This window comes from Folsomia candida, unplaced genomic scaffold, assembly GCF_002217175.1.
Source record: "Folsomia candida strain VU population unplaced genomic scaffold, ASM221717v1 Fcan01_Sc020, whole genome shotgun sequence".
Lineage (NCBI taxonomy): Eukaryota > Metazoa > Arthropoda > Collembola > Entomobryomorpha > Isotomidae > Folsomia > Folsomia candida.
Window position 1 is genome coordinate 1550659 of NW_019091212.1, and position 17810 is coordinate 1568468.

Sequence of the window (17810 nt, forward strand, 5' to 3'; positions counted from 1 at the left end):
GTTGGAAATCATGCATGCAAAACCATTACAGTCGCCTAGTTATGGTCATTATTACTGTGAGTCACTTTTCTATTCGGTCAGCAAAGAATTTATAAGTCGAAACGACGTAATTGTTTGCAGAATTGAAGTTGTCGTCATGTTAGTCTCGTCACACCGACTCTTTGCTTATTTGTAGCTACTAGGAACGCCTCCGTCTGTTTGTGACTATGCAAATTCAACATTTTTTTAAATCCGCAGATATCAGTTCTTATTATTGTAAGATCATTCATCTTCAGCTGAAAAGAAGCGACTGACGATTATGCCATCCAGCAATATTTATTAACAAGCTTTTGCTATTATCAGCCATCGAGCGGAAATTATGTGCAGAAGCTGTTAGTTAAGTTAGTTAGTATTGCTTGGAAAAACGTTGTTATATGCGAAGCTAACTTGACATTGGTTTATTTTATGTAAACAGTTTGCACAGAAATGTGAGCACAACCTGAGTCGTTGTTCTGACTGAGAGGAGTATGATTACCTTGCTAAAATTGAGAGTGAGTGATTAATACTCGAGCAAAAGGAGCCATGAGTCATTTTTTGCTCATTCGATAGTGGGCTATTCGCATAGGCTGCCAATACTTTGACTGCAGTAAATAATTCGACATAAAATTTGGTGAAGAAAAGGAAGGAAGGAGTGCAAACCCACCAACATCCTGTGTGTATGTAATATGTAATATGGATGTGGACGTTGTTTATGTTGTGAAGAGGACGAAGGCAACATTATGCATTTATTTGAGGTGGTAACCAACCCCAGCGTGCAAAATATTTAGCACAAGAACAGACAGAGGGTATATTTTACACTGTACATATTTTGGACTCTTTGGTCGGTCTTTTGCAGAGTGGAGAGGAGACGAAACTGACATTTTTGCAGACTTGGTTTAACACAAACAAGGGTTACATACAGTGGTTTGGGTTCTAGCGTCTCAGCCTCAGTCCATAAAACCTGGAGAATTGGCCGGTAGTGGTGGAATCGTCAGGTAGCACAATTTGCAGACAGTCAGAGTTTTGCAGCAGTGAGTCCAGCAGCAAATAGTTAATCATTCATACCATTCAGTGACCGAAAACATAAGCGTTATTGCCAAAGTTTTCAAGCGTTTTGGAAGAGAAGATCAGAATTATAAAAATGGAGAAATCATGGAAAATCTCAACCCAAAGTGTGGCACTTGGTGTGCTCATTTTGACAATTAGAGGTAAGACGAACGGATTATTCATTTACTTAATTGTACCTTTTGTAGACATGCGTTTGAGAATTTCAGCCAAAAATAGTTACATGAATATAAACATTGGTTAATGGTGTGAAGGACGGTTCCGATAACAAAGCTTTAAGCATTGCGATTGGCAACTTATTGCGGCTTAACGCCAAGTTAATTGTGGTTTTACATGTATTAATATTTCGAAGGCAACACATTCACAGCTAAATAAAATAAGTTTGTTCATATGAAATGATGACTCAATTTATACGATTTGCACTACAACTCACGCATACTTGCGAATTATGAATATGAGTCACACAGGGTTAGTCACACTTGATCAATTGTTGATTGATGTTTGCGTGTGTCACTTTCATTTTACTCTCATTCATTTAATCCAGTAGCATTTTTAGGAGAATTGTGCGAAATGAAGATGTGCAAATAAATGGCCTCATCTCATCACACTGCAAGAAAATGGAGTCTTGTCCAGTACAGATATTTTCAAGAACGGCCGTTAACAAGGTCGCTCATTGTAAGGTGTACTCGTTGAAGGCGAGTATGTAACAGGTGTGGGGAAGAAAATGCGAAAAGTGACTGCAAATTTATGGCATCGCAATCTTGTTACTCATCCACCAAACAAGAAACCCAATCTACAAATGGTTTTACTTGTGCTTAAATGACTTATTGTGAGGCATGATCTCACTTTGCTAATCCGAAGGTGAGATTCTCGTATTCCTGATTTTGTATGAAATTTTGCACATTTGAAGTCTGGTCCGATGACACTTACCGTGTCCATATCCGTACTTGAATAATATCCACTTGCAAATATATTCCTAAAAATGTGATCACTTAACATTGCAAATAATATTCGCATGGTTCAGAGTGAGAGATCGAGTGTGAAAGGAGAGATTGGCTGCGGTGTGCTCGTGTTGATGCTGCAGAGTTTATGCATTTGTGCGGTACCTTCTTCGTCTTCTTCAACGCCATTCACCACTTTTAGCACAAAAAATGTGTCACTTTTGAGGGTCTGTGCCTATTCGAAACTTTTGCAGCCATTGTTTCGCAACGAATGTGCAAAAATAAGTGAGGCGTCGTGGTTTGTGACTGTCAGAGTCGCATCAGTGGTTCAATGGTAGAATGGCCGCCTGCCACGCGGTCGATCCGGGTTCGATTCCCGGCTGATGCAGCAAAATTTTTGCAAATTTCTAAATTTGCAGTCTTTATTTTTTACACGATAATTTACGCTTCGCATCAGTTGAATATTCAAGTAGCGTTTCTTTTCACTCCTTCATTTAAAGCTAATATGCATCTTAATTTTTGCGGTGTGGTCATTCATATTTTTAATTGACTTGCTAAACTTGCTAAATGAACAATTGTGTTAGTAATGTATTCGCACTGTGCGATTACGTAATCACCGCATTCATACTACCGAAATTTTATGCATGGGAATTTCGCTGCTGCAGTAGTAGTTTTATTCAGAGGTTAGTTTAACTCCAGTTTTTGGGACAACTTAATTATTGGCTGTTAAAGTGGCAGATGACACTGGAACTGGTCTGGTCGTCTCCATTTTTTTAAAATGGCAATCAGGTCTAGATTTGAGAATAAAAATGCGAGCAAGGTCATCCACACATTAATCGTGTTCCGTCCTCTCATTGCGACTGAGGATGGGCGTAGCTCATGCATAACAGAACCCCTTCGGGCTTAACATAATTTGTACTTTGTCTACGTCAAAAATGATTAAATTATAATGACGAAAATATGCAATAAATTAATTGCATTCTTGTAAATGTGTAGCCTCGTTTGTCTCCTCCGGAGAAATCTCCACAAAAAGTCTGCGTGGAATATTTCAGGAAACGAATCTCGAAGTTTCCCGTGACCCCGCGACCTATGAAGGGCGTCAAGGAATCCAAAGTTTCTTGAGTTGGAGGTTGAGTTCCTTTGTCAGCACGGTCACGTCTTCAGGGAAAGCGGGTGGCGCTGAGCACAACCAGTTTTTGCAGCAAAACTTTGAAACCAAGGTGAGATCTTAAATAAGTTTATCTTAAGCAAGTACTTTAAGATAAGCAATGATAAGCATCGTCTGTGCTTTGCTCAAATCAATCACTCTGAAATAATAAATATGTTGTGGTTTTAGGTATTTCACACGCCAACGATGGAGCGGAATATAACCGGCACCAACTATTTGGTGGTGTTTCATGGGTCCAAAAATGCTTCAGAGGATGCACCTTTGGTAATTCTGGCCAACTACGACACGGATGAGTCGGAGGTGAACCCGGTGGACGACAATGGTTCGGGAATCGTGGCCCTGGTCGCATTGGCGGAACATGTTTCACATCAAATTGTAACGGGGAAGTTGGTTTTGGAGAGGACGCTCATTTTCGCAGCAACGGACATGGCTCTTGGTAAATATGTGAGTAAAATTCAGCAAAATTTAGTTTATGTTCTGGAAATATTGCTGTGTAGCCAATTGTCACCTAAAAATTACGAATGTACAGGAATACGGTCTTCCGGATGGTGCCAGAACGGGGGCGGAGGCGTTGGTCCAACTCTATTTGCCGCAAATGATGCAAGGTCGGTCTCGTTTTGGCGGTGCCATTGTTCTCGACTCCATCATGAACTATAACGACGAGGAGAGGTCGCAGTCTCAGTACGGCGGACTCTTCGACAAGGTTGTTAAATTAATGATAATCTTTAATAATATTTAATTCATTATTGTCCTCGCCAATTAATTTGGTTCGTCAAATTTGCTAATTATTTATCTGCCATCATATTTCACAGGCATTTCCACTCGCTTATCAAGAAATGTCCAAGCGTAACTTCAAGGGGGACTTTTTGGCCATGGTTTTCCGAGACGATGAGCTCGACACTCCTCTCGTCCAAGCGTTTGAACGTGGATGGAGGTCAACCTCAAAGTCCATGCGTTCCGAGGCCGAGGTTGACATCGATCCTGCTCTGGTTCGGTTTTCCTACACGCAGTCGACCTTCAACGCCCACGCCCCCTCCGCCATCCACTTCCTCCACTCGGAACAGGCCCCGTTCTGGAACCACTTTGTCCCAGAGATTCACAGAAAACTCCCCACGAAAGAGTTTCCAGCTCTCTTGCTCACCGACACAGGTGCAAAATCAATTAGTTAACACATTGGTGCTTGTTTTATTTTGCTCCGTAGATTCATAGTACAATTATGTATTTGATATTGCAGAGAAATACAGAAAGGCAGAATGTGCCAGCTCGGGATGCACAATCACGAAAATGGTAACCGACGCCCCAAAAAATGTCGAGTTTCTCAAAAGAACAGTCAATGCTTTGTACGCTACGATTATCGATCTCCAAGTCGGTAAGAGAGGAGTGATTTATTAATTTGAGCTTGTTCTCCATTCAAGTGCCCATTCGTTAAATAGAGAAATTGAAATATATCAAACTCTGAATTTCATTGTTAGATGGAAACAGAAACTCGGCCCCCACGACTGCTGGATACTCGTCCTTATTTTCCATCGTCACTGGAATTGTGATGCATCGAGTCTTATTCTTATAAGCGTCATTGGTCAGACGTTAAACCCAGTCTAAATCTAATACTGAAATACTTTGAATCTCTCTCTGCACAAAAATCAACTCTTATCAATTTATCACAAGGAATGCGCAACGTTATTAAAATTATTTATTATAACTGGAAGAAAGATCATGGAGCAACGAATGGAGAAATAGTTGACAATCTCATTCAGAGCCATATCTGGTAATAATATTGTTCACATGTAACAATTGTATTCAATTTGGCTGGCTTCATTTTGTGTTTACGGAGTCAGATAATCCGTGACATTCAAAAAACCACCCAAGTCTTAAATGTTAAGCAATACTGATTAGTTGTGGTTAGTACAACATGGTTATTTTAAGGTAAAATTCCAAGACGCTTATTCCTAACAGCAGTTCCGCATTAAATATTTAACAACGCTTCATTGTAGCAAGGTGATTAAACAAAAAAATAGCAATTAGTTATATCAGATGTGCCTCAAAATGCTATTCATAAATGAATAACACGTCTCATGTAAATCTTCGTCTATAGTTATTATAAAAATATGACATCATGCGTACTTAAAAATATATTTTTTATAATAATACTGAGTAATAAAAAATAACAAAAATTATCGCCCAACTTGTTCCCCTAATTCTTTGTAGAATCGCTTTTCTCCTCCGCAACAATGACTCCGCCAGGTTTGGAATTGTAAAATATTCCTTCTCGAGCATCCTTCCCTGACTGACTAACAGCAGGTCGTTGTTCAACCCCTCGTCGACCTCCTCCTAAAAAGTAGCATTTCAGTAATAGAAACACATCACGTGGATAATATGCAAATTTGCCAGCATTTCTCTCGCATACTTACCTTCAAACAAAATCTTTTCCAGTTGCATAAACGGCGTCTCTATTGTCAGCGTGAAGAAGAATCCCACCAAAAATGACATGACCATGTGCGCAAAGAAAAAGTTGAGCTGTACAAAAAGTAATTAATCTGTTAAGCAAATATGATTTGATATTAATTGAGGATTCAGTATCATCACTAACCATCGAGTATTCTGAATAGGCCATCGGTTGTTTGAACGACACGTGCAAAATCATTTGTAAATGCAGCGATATGAGATATGCACAATAGCAAAGTCTTCCCAGCGGCATGAAGACCTTCCACGATAAGAAATCGTTCACCAATCCGCCATAGCCTTTGACACAGGCGAAAATGATCCAGGCTACCGATATACCCCAAGCAAATCGACTGAATCCAGCGTACATGAGGCCTGGTGCCTTCGGAATTTCGGCCAAGGGGTCAAACCAGTCTTGAATTCCGTACAAAACAGCGAGTGCCGTCACCGTTGAGATTGCCCAGAATAAGGCAACAATTGGATATGGAAGCTTTACACGCTTCCCCTTCGTTTTAAAAAGGATGTAGCCCAACCACATGCCCACAAAATAGGTCTGAATTCTTGCATATGGTTTTATGTAGATGTCCTTGTACCAAATATCGACACTGAAATAAAAGCTTGTTAGAGAAACAGTGATGAGGCGAGTTGAGATTGAATTCCTAAAGTGCTTACGATTCTGTTCCAACTTTTGTACCGATTGTTGTTGGTGCGGTGTCGTAATAGTGAACAAGAAGAATTGGACTTATGGTTGAGAGAACGGTGAATATGGCAAGGATAATTACGCCAATCATCTCCCAGTGGTACAAAGGGAGGAGGAAAAGGGGAGAAATTATGTAGAATTGCATGTCGTCCGCCAAATACCATGCTTCACCTTGACACTAGTAACCAGATATTTAGAGCGTTAGTATATTTCTGTTAGGTTTAGTTAGTTGAAAATTGTTAAATTTACCAGCCAACTCGTGTTAACAAAATTGTTGACGTAGAGCATGTTTGTCCACCAATTATCTTCGCATATTTCACTCCATCGCTCCATAATGAACCAGTACGGACCTCGTCCAGCGTACGGTACGAGAGTTGCCATCACTCCGACGATTGCTGCGTAAACTGGTGTCAATCTGGTGGATGCCAAGAAAAGTTATGACAATTGCATGAGACCGCATTACATTGAATTTTGCACACCTGAGATATCTGTGAATGTAAAACATGGGAATGTTTAGCTTTCCTTTGGTCTTGGCCAACATTTTGAGAACATTGTAGGCGACGAGGAGACCACTCAGGACGAAGAAAGTGTCCACTGAAACCGTGCAGTTGAAAATTGTCATCATTGAGAGCTTTTCTTGAAGCTGAAAAAATAATCAAATATGATTTCTGGCTAACATGCCGTGGTCTCATCCTACTCACCATTTTGACGTCAACCAAATTCCAGTATGGAACATATACCACGACAAACCACGTGTGGCCTAGGATAACCCAAGCAGTACTGAGAAACCGAATTCCATGCAAACATCCCAAATCATCTGCCGTCGCCCGTGTGCTTAGCCATCTCGGAACGTTGGTGTACAACGAAAAGCTGTTGAGACATTGAAATGCGACTCCTAAAAAATTCCAATTATACAAAATTTTAATAGATATTTACTAAATTTCTGTAAAATAGTTTATGAAATTAATGACACTCGCCTCGTTTTGGCGGTTTTTCTACGCCTCGATTCAGCCAGATATCAACCACGCTGGATAAAACTACAAGACCCGTAATCGCTCCGAGCAAAGCAATTACAGAAATATCGCCCGCATCGAAATCTGGTCGCTTTCCGACATAGCAGAACTCCACGGCTGGCCAAATGGTCCCATTTCCGGTTGGAGGATAGTCATACAGGACCGAGTAGAAGATGTTCATCAGAATTTGTTCAATGTCGCCTTGGTCGCAAGAATTAGGAAAGCAAACTCCGACTGAAGGGAACAGTTTAATTCCATACGCCATGTTGATCAAGCTCTGTAATTTTACAAATGTTCATCCACCATTTAATACTTTTTGGAATTTTCTTCTTACCCAAAGCTTTTCTGGAGAAACTGCTTTTCTCCCTCCGATTGAAGTAGAAGAAGAAGTAGGACCAGGAGTTGGCTTTTGTGGGAACGTGTCCCAATATTTCGAAAATCTGGCGTCGGTGTATGGGGCAAGATACGTGTTGCAATATATGCCTGCAAAACTGGTTGGCGTTTGCGGGTCTGAGGCTTCATATTTCCCCACGTTGAGGTCGACACATTCATCAAAGTCTCCCATCGCATTCACGTGACCAGACAAAAATCCTTCCGGCCATTTTCCCCATGCGTCCATTACTATGAAAATATGTTTAAAAAAAGTCATAATTATCAGAGATTGATGTAATTGGGGTTTTCCAGTGAAGCATGAAAATTTAATTTAAATAATCGAGCTAATTATTATTCTACGACACTAATAACACAAATAATGAATGCATTATGTCATCTTCGCTGCTGTAAGAGCTGTTATCTATGTGGATATGCAGGTTGGACGTGGAAATCGTTTTAGGCCTACAAATTCTGCCCATTTGCCTTTTGCAATAAATCTGAATTGGGTTTAGAGGCAATTGGAAATAATTACAAAATTATGATGATCACATGAAGATGATGCACGTCATTTGTGTTATTACAACATTCGTGGTGACAACAAAGGAGAAAGAACTTTGAACTGTCAACACGCTACTTTTCTTTTAATTCTCTGCGTCATTGTATTTCATATGTTAACGTGGTGCCGTTACAGATAAGCGTCAAAACAATATTGCGTATAGATTAGAGATCAGAGACCACTCGAACTCTGTGCTATGAAGAGGTGTTTTGTGGGTGTGTGAGGTAATGTTTACTGAACTTTGAACTTCAGTGAGATGATTTTTCCAGTCAATCGAATCCAATTCTTTGAATTACAGACATTTACTACTAGTTGTAAGCTGGTCTTCAAATGCTCATTGATGAACATTTCATGCATGCTTATTAATTTCAGGTAAAGCCTACTTTAATTCAAATTCATACTTTTTTCAATGTTATGATTTTAAATACCTATGTCCATTATATAAGAAATATATTGAAATAGAAAAATTATAATAATAATAAATGTAAGAATTATATTGTATTTTGCCAAAAATTGTTTGAATTTAAAGTGCAATTCAAATATTTTTTAGCATATAATTAAATTTAGTTTAGGGATCAAAAGATACAAAGTTTGAAACGAACTAGTTTGCATAGCATATTATCTACCTATGTAGTTTTTTGCATTTATTTCATGGCAAGGTGTCTCAGATTATTCTTTCCGAGTATGAGCTATATTTAATGAGGCTTTCTTTAATGAAATGTAATCCAAAACGTTTTTAGTATTAATTTGAATCAAAATTTCCGAAAAGTTATCTATGCTTCAGTTTTCCTAACGAACTTTTAGCTTTGATTTTAACATTACCCAAAGTTTTTAGTCAAGTGCACACTTGATACATAAATATATTAACAAATCTCAATTTGTTTATTCTCCACACACTTCCTACATATATGACGTATGTATTATGTCCTCACTATACTTTCCGAAAAAAGATTTTTTGCATAAAGGAGTTGCAATATAGGCATTATGAATAATAATTTTTGTGCAGAAAAAATGGGAAAACGATAATCAAGATAAGGTGTTTAACTTACATTGCAGTGCCCAAACATCCCCATCGGGTATGTTGGTGATGTTTGTGGCAATTTTCCTTAAAGTGTCGACCCAGTCGGTCACCTGCCCCACACAAGCCGAACTTTTGACATTGTCAGACCATTTTTTAATCCAAACGTCTCGTTGCTTATCATCCCCCAACAAGTCCAGAACGGTTTCCATGTAACTCGGAACTAGCAACGAGCGAAGGATGCCCTCCGACATGCTATTGCCAAAAATTTCCATGCCCACCCCCTCCTGCAGAGGCAACCCATACCCGGGAATTATGTGCTGGTCCGCACTGCAATTCACACTTCCGGACCACACCCCCACCAAGAATAGGAGCAGCGCGGGGGAGAAAATCCGAGAAAATTGTGCCTTCATTCTTACTACAGAGCTATCAAGTGAAAGTAACCTTCCTGCTAACGGTCTGATTCCGACACCCTCAAGTAACCAGCCATGCAACGTATAAATAGTAGTCGGAACTACGCAATTGTTGTGAAACGGAAAAATCACCGTTCTTATCTTAGGACTTTGTACAAACCACACGCAATTATCATCCGACTTTCCTTGATTGGATTCTTGATTGAATGAGGTATGCATACATAGGCGTCTGCATAGATCTGTGCAGAAGCTGATGCAATAAATAATACATAATCAGATTTCATACATACAACTAATTCCATACAACTAATTAGATTGAATCTTGTCAGCCAATTATGATAAACGAATGTCTGCACAGCTAGATATGAATATTGTAAACGCTTTGATTTTACGTTTAACTGTTCGCTAGTTAATCAACAACGCATTTCTACCCGACATTATTTTAAAAAAATTGCCCAGGATTTCATTCCTCGTCATATCTCTTTTACAATTATATAAATGTCATCGTAAAAACATTGACGGATAAAATTACAATAAATTTGTATAATAAAAATTGTTTTTATAGAATTTCTACTAATTGTGAGTATTGGAATTGTATCTGCACATTGACCTGTAGAATCTGTAATGGTGAAAAAATTATTAATGTTTTGTTATTTTTATTATTATTTACAATTTTCATAAACATTGGTTGAACATCTAATTCAATAAATTCTTAATTCCTTTTGTGAGACAAAACCATTCATGATAGAATAATTCGTGATTTTATTTCTCATCTATGTATAAACTTAAAAATAAGTAACGCAGATCAATTTTGACCTTGCAAGTTAAACTTCCAAGTCCAGGACAGGGTTAACGTGGAAGATGGAAAGACCAAATATTAAGGAATGTTTGAGACAAGTATTTGGCTCGTTGCGTCTCACAGTTTTGAGAAATAAAGTTTGTTTCTTTTTGCAGGAGAAAGTGGAGATAAATTGTATTCGAACCAATGCATTGTGTTTGAGTATCCTTCGGGCTAAAGGAGGGTTAATTTGGGTTGACTTACAAAAAAACTCCTTCACAACTTAATAGTAGAAAACTATATTTTAAAATCATTTTATTGTTCACGTATTTGACGCTATTTCAGAAAGAACTGGAGACGTGTGGAGAAAGCGATCCTCAACAATCCCAACATAGCAGTTCAATGGGTTACAACATGTTTAAATCAAAGGTACAAAATATGAACACCGATTGGTTAATTTTTAGCCCAGCTAGGGTTAGTTTATGACTACTTTTTGAGGTGAACAATTTCCAAGGAATGAAAACATACATATTTATGTCCGTCATGTTGGGCATTAATTTCCTAGCATGTCATATATTTTAAATTCATAATGTTCGGGCATGGATGGTCCTAAGTCAATTTACATAAAGCACCTTTGCATAACGGCCATATTGCCTAATTTTTACTACATGAAAGTCATTTTACATAACAAGTCCTATTACATATGTAAATACGTATTGCATAATTGATTGAGAGGAAATTACACATGGAAAAACTTCCTGAATGGCGTGTATAATACCTAATTCGAAATTTTCAGAGAAAAGTGGATTCTAATTTCGCAATTATGCAACGTGTAATTGATGACTATGTAAAATGACCAAAATGGAAATTATGCAGCAGAAATTATGTAAAGCGACCGAAGGCCATAATTACAGTTCTAATTTGAGCACGTTTATTTGGTAACCCAAAAATATTAAAAAGTTCACTTTTTGCAGTTTTTTTAAATCATTTAAGGCCAGGACATCTTCATTTAGTTGGCAAACACAACATGTATAATGTGCTCTTCGATTGAATTGAATTTGTATTATACTGATTTATATGAACATGTGATACAGTAACAATGACCAAGATTAAAGAAGATAACTCTAGAATTATATATTACCTATAAGCAACATACCATGGGAACGTCCATATATTACGTCATCATTTTAGTGTGTGAGTGGTTTAGGTCTTCCTATCTTTCTCATGATAAAATTCCCTATCCCTTAATGTATACGTTCGGTAGGTGGGTAAAATCGAGAATTTTTGATGATGTAATATATGGATAGCCTCCAGGTTTGAATAGTTTGCAGTGGAAACGTTGCACTCTACAGTATTTAAGCCGCTACTTCGATTTGAGAATTTATCCAATTTCATCTTTACTGTAATTCTTAAAGAAATGCTTCTCTTATGTTCATAGTACCCAAATGCAATCCAAGTCAGACAAAAACCGTAACTTAGAAATTTTTTAAAAATTGTAGAGTTTGTCTAGAAAAAAACAGCGTCTAAATCTTTGTGCGTTTTTTATTTTGCAAGAGTTCTCTAAAATAATTTGAGAAAACTAGAATGAGTGCAACATTACTAAGGATAAGGGCTGCTTGAATTTCCTATGTATATATATAATAGTGCGTCGGTTCAAATTCACAATTAAGTCGAAGGCATCTTTTTAATTCAATTTTTATTTCTTTCTTTCCAAAATAGATTTATTATCAAAAAAACACTAGATCATACTTATATACTTTTGTACAACTTAACATTACACAATATCATACATCACGCCCAGTCACACTATTCTTGCTTAGGGTTAGGTTCACCCTCAGCCGGAGTTACCCCAGGCGGTGCGGCGTTGTAATAGATTCCTTGCCGACCTTCGTCTGTTCCGTCTTTCGGCGTGACTGCTTGTCCATCACCGGCACCACCCCCTCGTCGTCCCCTCCCCCGCCTCCTAAAGAACGATAAGAAGACGTAAAGTACACCTCACATGCGGCATTCTCGCTTTGTCTAAAATTCGCATACCTTCAAATAAAATTTTTTCCAGCTGCATAAACGGCGTTTCTATCATCAGTGTGAAGAAGAAACCAATTAAGTATGCCATCACCATGTGGGCAAAGAAAAAGTTCATCTGCAATTAATAAATGTCTCAATAAATAGTTTCACAAAGTAAAATCGATTTTTTTGTGGTGTGTGACTGTCAGTTACCATTGTGTACTCTGAATATCCGATTGGTTGTTTGAATGAGACGTGTAATATCATTTGCAAATGTAGTGACACGAGATACACGCAGTAGCACAGTCTCCCCAGCGGCATGAAGACCTTCCACGATAAGAAATCGTTTATCAATCCGCCATATCCTTTGACACAGGCGAAGATAACCCACGCTATCGATATGCCCCAAGAAAATCTACTGAACCCGGCGTACATGAGACCTCCCGCTGTCGGAATTTCGACCATGGGGTCAAACCAGTCGCGAATTCCGTATAAAACAGCAAGAGTGGCTCCGGTCGATAGCGCCCAAAATAATGCAACGACTGGATATGGAAGTTTGACGCGTTTTCCTTTCGTCTTGAAGAGAATGTAACCCAACCAAACGCCAACAAAGTAGGTCTGAATTCTTGCGTATGGCTTGATGTAGATGTCTTTAAACCAGGTGTCAACTCTACAAAAATAAAACGAAGGTATAGTGAAGATTGACAATTAGGTTGTTTCTTAGCTTAGTTGTTCCTTACGGTTTCGTCCCTAATTTGGTGCCAATGGTTGTGGGGGAAGTTTCCAAAAAGTGAACGAGCAGAATTGGGCTTACAGTTGAGAGAACAGTGAGAACGGCAAGAATGGCAACGCCAATCATTTCCCAGTGATACAAGGGAAGGAGGAAGAGAGGAGAAACGATGTAGAATTGCATATCGTTCGCTAAATACCATGCTTCTCCTTGACACTTCATACGAAGAAGAAATAAACTTACAATGCAAGTCTTTTACGTGTACAACTCAGATCTGCATGGGACCAATTTTATTTTGTTCACCACAAAAAATAAGCATACCCGTATTTTTTCATTTTTCATAATGCGCTAATTTGAGCGCGAGGCGCGAATTTTAAACTGTTTTCCAGCCAAAACCACGGTTTTTAAAAATTCTGTAAATTTTCGAATTTTAGCGCGAATCCAAAAATTCGAAAACATGTCTCTTCAGAATGACTTACCTGACTTATGCAAAATCCAATTGTCTCGAAATTTGAATTTCAAAATTTTTTTCCAGATTTTGAAATTCATTAAAATTATAAACTCTTTCAAATTTTTATTTTTTCGAAAAATAGTGCATGTGCATTTTTCATAAGTCAAGTAAGTCATTCTGAAGAGACATGTTTTCGAATTTTTGGATTCGCGCTAAAATTCGAAAATTTACAGAATTTTTAAAAACCGTGGTTTTGGCTGGAAAACAGTTTAAAATTCGCGCCTCGCGCTCAAATTAGCGCATTATGAAAAATGAAAAAATACGGGTATGCTTATTTTTTGTGGTGAACAAAATAAAATTGGTCCCATGCAGATCTGAGTTGTACACGTAAAAGACTTGCATTGTTAGAACAAGATTCTACATATTAAGTAGAATATGCTAATTTACCAGCCAGCTCGTGTTAACAAAGTTGTTCACGTAGAGCATGTTCGTCCACCAGTTGTCCACACAAATTTGACCCCATCGATCCATAATGAACCAGTATGGACCTCGTCCAGTGTACGGTACGAGAGTGGCCATCACTCCGACTAATATTGCGTAAACTGGAGTTAATCTATTTAATGGGACACAAGATGCAGGATTTCAGAATTAAATTGCTTCAATTAAAAGTTAATACAACAATCAAAATTCACATACCTGAGATATCTGTGAATATAAAACATGGGAATATTCAGCTTTCCTTTCGTCTTGGTCAACATTTTGAGAACATTGTAGGCGACGAGGAGACCACTCAAGACGAAGAAAGTGTCAACAGCAACTGTGGAGTTGATGACGGTCATGATCATAATTTTCTCTTGAAGCTGAAAATTATTAGAAACAAGTTTGCATTTAATTTATGATATTTGTCTTGCACTTGTTCTTGTCCTCTCAGTGCATACCATTTTTACGTCGACCAAATTCCAATACGGAATATAAATCACAACGAACCACGTGTGAGCTAGGATAACCCAAGCCGTACTGAGAAACCGAATTCCGTGCAAACATCCCAAATCATCTGCGGTAGCCCTTGTGCTTAGCCATCTCGGAATGTTCGTGTACATCGAAAAACTGTTGAGACATTGAAACGCCACTCCTGAAAAATTCCAATTACCAAAAATTTAATAGACATTCAATTTATGTAAAATAGTTTACGAAATTAATTCCACTCACCTCGTTTTGGTGGCTTATCCACGCCACGATTCAGCCAGATATCAACCACACTAGATACAACCACAAGAGCTGTAATCACTCCGAGCAAAGCAATGACAGAAAAGTCACCGGCATCCAAATCTGGCTTCTTCCCTACGTAGCAGAACTCCACGGCTGGCCACATCTTCCCAGTTCCGTTTGTGGGATAGTCGTATAAGACCGAGTGGAAAATGTTCATCAGAATTTGTTCAATGTCACTTTGTTCACAAGTATTGGGAAAACAAACTCCGACTGACGGGAATAGTTTAATTCCGTATGCAATGCTGATCAGGCTCTGTAATTTTCGACGAAATCTTATGTAACCAAGTGGTAATACTAATAATAACATTTAACATCATTCATTTTTGTACCCAAAGTTTGGCTGGAGAAACCGCTTTTCGACCCCCAATTGACGTCGGGGGAGCAGTAGTAGGACCAGGAGTTGGTCTTTGTGGGAACGTAGCCCAATATTTCGAAAATCTCGCTTCGGTGTACGGTGAAAGGTACGTGTTGCAGTATCGACCCGCAAAACTGCTCGGCGTTTGAGGATTAGAAGGTGCATATTTCCCCACGTTGAGGTCGACACATTCATCAAAGTCTCCAAGCGCGTTGACATGACCAGACAAAAATCCTTCAGGCCATTTTCCCCAAGCGTCAATCACTGCGTTATATAAAAAAATTTATTATCCGCGATGGATTAGATTTAGTTATTTAAAAATATGTCATTAGTCATTTAGAGGTTTAAAGGTCAATTGCTCGTATTATTTGACGACATGATTGATAATAATTTATGCCGATTTTTCCTCATTTAGAAGTGAAATGTGTGCAAAATACAATGACATGATGACGGGATTTTGAGACCAAAACTGCAACAATGGTCTATATTTATCTACATAATTCTTGCATTGCCGTAAGTGCATCATTATTGGAAGGTCTATCCGATTAATCGTTTGTATTGCCTATCTTAACGACCACGTGCATGTTACACATTTGAACAAATAATGTTCGCCCAGGGAAAAATAGTTGAGGTGACAAATTCTGCCCATCCCTATTGTTCGACATTTGTCAACAAATCTGAATCTGGTTAACACGGCAGAGCAAATAAATCTGATCTCAAGGTAATTAATTGCTACATGATGGATGCATAATACACCTGGCATGTGTCAACATTGGCGACATTGTGTCATTCATGGCAATAAACGCAGAGAGGATTTTACACAATCGACATGTAATACGTATGACTTTTCTTGTTGTAAATTCTCGCCACGAGTGTTCGATAACACTTGTGGACAACTATATAACACTTATTGGACAGGCTCTCATAGTCAACTGAAAAACTATATTTGCTTATTAATTTATTGATGTCAAATATTTATTATAAAATGTTGCTGTTTTATGTACAAATCTGTTCTAAATATCTGAAATTGATAGTGAATCTATGAAAATTGTACTGTAATATTTCGAACACTAATTACCCTAAACAAATAGAATATTTATCATATTATTTTTAGTGGGACAAATACCTAACAACGAAAAAATTATTAAGTATGCATTTACCCCACCCCCAAAAAGCGACCATTTGCTCAATCTCAACCGATTATTGACTCATGCACACATTACTCACATTGCAATGCCCAAACATCACCATCCTCCACGTTGGAAATGTTTGCAGCAATTTTGGCTAAAGTGACTACCCAGTCGGTCACCTGCCCCACACAAGCCGGACTTTTGACATTGTCAGACCATTCCTGAATCCAAATTTCTCGCTCGGCGTCATCCTCCAACAATTCCAGGACGGTTTCCATGTAACTCGGAACTAGCAGCGAGCGAAGGATGCCCTCCGACATGCTGTCCCCAAATAGCTCCACACCCACCCCCTCCTGCAGAGGTAACCCATACCCCGGAATTATGTGCTGGTCGTCACTGCAATTCACACTTCCAAACCACACCCCCACTAAAAATAGGAGCAACGAGGGGGAGAAAATCCGAGAAAACTTAATGTCCACCATTCTTCAAACCCAAGTCCGTCGACCGAGTGAGACTCCAACACCGCTGAAATACGTAGATGTTTGTCGTATAAATATTGTCGGGTTGCGACAGGAACAATTCAAATTCTAATCTACGTCGTCATCATGCGAAGTGATTGATTATTATCTACAAACCATGTTTTACGCGACTCATGTGCTTGCCTTATCTTTGTCAAGTCAATCAATCCAACTCTTTTAATTGGAGTGAAATCATTAAGGTACTAATAATAAAAAATTGGTTGGATACTCGATCGATTGGATGCATAGGGACGTAATCATTCATGTTATGGGGATTGCCTAGGTTATGAATTCGGTATTGTCGTGGACGTGAAACACGGGCTGGGAATGCACACACAGGTTGCGATAAGACGACATTGATTACTTCAGTCCAAGCTGATGGGACAATCGATCCGATATCAATAATAGTCATCGAGTCGTAATGTGATCATTGTGACATTTATCCTTCAATTAATGGAGGAATGATGTTTTTGCGTTTAACTTCCTGATTGAGATTTAGGATGTTTATACCATTGACAATGAATTTGGGAAGAAATGTTGATATCGAGGAAGAGGGAGAAATTTGAGATATTTTACTACGGCGATTTGATCAGAAAATAGAGTATTTTGGATAAAATTAGTTTTAACTCAGCGATGATGCCGTGATTGACTGGCAGATAAGAACTTAAACATGCATACTCGGTATATGTGTACACATTCGTATTGCTGAATGAATATGAAAGAGGGAAAAATCCACTCGAACTATGTCCCATGCAGTGATACGATGATGACGGGACTTTATTGAACTCTGGACACTCATGACATGATTTTTGCCAAACAATTAAATCAAATTGTAGGAATTCCCTAAATTATGTCAACAAAATTTGGTGCAC

At 38.4% G+C, this 17810-nt stretch overlaps 3 protein-coding genes and 1 non-coding gene across 4 annotated transcripts; 2 read left to right on the forward strand and 2 right to left on the reverse strand.

The window, feature by feature from the left end:
- Positions 1 to 82: 82 nt before the first annotated feature.
- On the forward strand, positions 83 to 5366 carry LOC110858097. Its single transcript, XM_022106761.2, has 8 exons — positions 83 to 1013; positions 1091 to 1226; positions 3021 to 3244; positions 3361 to 3636; positions 3722 to 3895; positions 4005 to 4341; positions 4427 to 4561; positions 4665 to 5366. The coding sequence occupies exons 2-8, from the start codon at positions 1160 to 1162 to the stop codon at positions 4757 to 4759; spliced, it is 1308 nt and encodes a 435-aa protein (XP_021962453.1). The 5' UTR covers positions 83 to 1013; positions 1091 to 1159; the 3' UTR covers positions 4760 to 5366.
- Positions 2342 to 2412, forward strand: Trnag-gcc. The gene has a single exon. It is a non-coding gene; the product is annotated as a tRNA-Gly (tRNA).
- On the reverse strand, positions 5353 to 8105 carry LOC110858209 (nose resistant to fluoxetine protein 6). The gene is made up of 9 exons (XM_035858557.1): positions 7679 to 8105; positions 7309 to 7621; positions 7033 to 7226; positions 6811 to 6974; positions 6581 to 6746; positions 6304 to 6509; positions 5780 to 6236; positions 5601 to 5706; positions 5353 to 5520 (listed from the first exon to the last, which is right to left on the reverse strand). The coding sequence occupies exons 1-9, from the start codon at positions 7991 to 7993 to the stop codon at positions 5384 to 5386; spliced, it is 2058 nt and encodes a 685-aa protein (XP_035714450.1). The 5' UTR covers positions 7994 to 8105; the 3' UTR covers positions 5353 to 5383.
- A 4054-nt stretch (positions 8106 to 12159) lies between these two features.
- Positions 12160 to 16964, reverse strand: LOC110857973 (nose resistant to fluoxetine protein 6). The gene is made up of 10 exons (XM_022106587.2): positions 16518 to 16964; positions 15265 to 15554; positions 14876 to 15188; positions 14605 to 14798; positions 14363 to 14526; positions 14114 to 14279; positions 13226 to 13431; positions 12699 to 13155; positions 12516 to 12621; positions 12160 to 12444 (listed from the first exon to the last, which is right to left on the reverse strand). The coding sequence occupies exons 1-10, from the start codon at positions 16900 to 16902 to the stop codon at positions 12326 to 12328; spliced, it is 2400 nt and encodes a 799-aa protein (XP_021962279.1). The 5' UTR covers positions 16903 to 16964; the 3' UTR covers positions 12160 to 12325.
- Between the last annotated feature and the right edge of the window lie 846 nt (positions 16965 to 17810).

Bases quoted from the DNA above. Each gene is read 5' to 3' on its own strand.
- LOC110858097 (XM_022106761.2), top strand. From the start codon at position 1,160: ATGGAGAAATCATGGAAAATCTCAACCCAAAGTGTGGCACTTGGTGTG. The intron at 3,245-3,360 runs GTGAGATCTTAA...TTGTGGTTTTAG, and splicing joins AGCAAAACTTTGAAACCAAG to GTATTTCACACGCCAACGAT. The intron at 4,342-4,426 runs GTGCAAAATCAA...TTGATATTGCAG, and splicing joins TCTCTTGCTCACCGACACAG to AGAAATACAGAAAGGCAGAA.
- LOC110858209 (XM_035858557.1), bottom strand. From the start codon at position 7,993: ATGACTTTTTTTAAACATATTTTCATAGTAATGGACGCATGGGGAAAA. The intron at 7,227-7,308 runs GCGAGTGTCATT...GGAATTTTTTAG, and splicing joins AGAAAAACCGCCAAAACGAG to GAGTCGCATTTCAATGTCTC. The intron at 5,707-5,779 runs GTTAGTGATGAT...CTTTTTGTACAG, and splicing joins CCTATTCAGAATACTCGATG to CTCAACTTTTTCTTTGCGCA.
- LOC110857973 (XM_022106587.2), bottom strand. From the start codon at position 16,902: ATGGTGGACATTAAGTTTTCTCGGATTTTCTCCCCCTCGTTGCTCCTA. The intron at 13,432-14,113 runs GTAAATTAGCAT...CTTCGTATGAAG, and splicing joins TTGTTAACACGAGCTGGCTG to TGTCAAGGAGAAGCATGGTA. The intron at 12,622-12,698 runs GTAACTGACAGT...TATTAATTGCAG, and splicing joins GATATTCAGAGTACACAATG to ATGAACTTTTTCTTTGCCCA.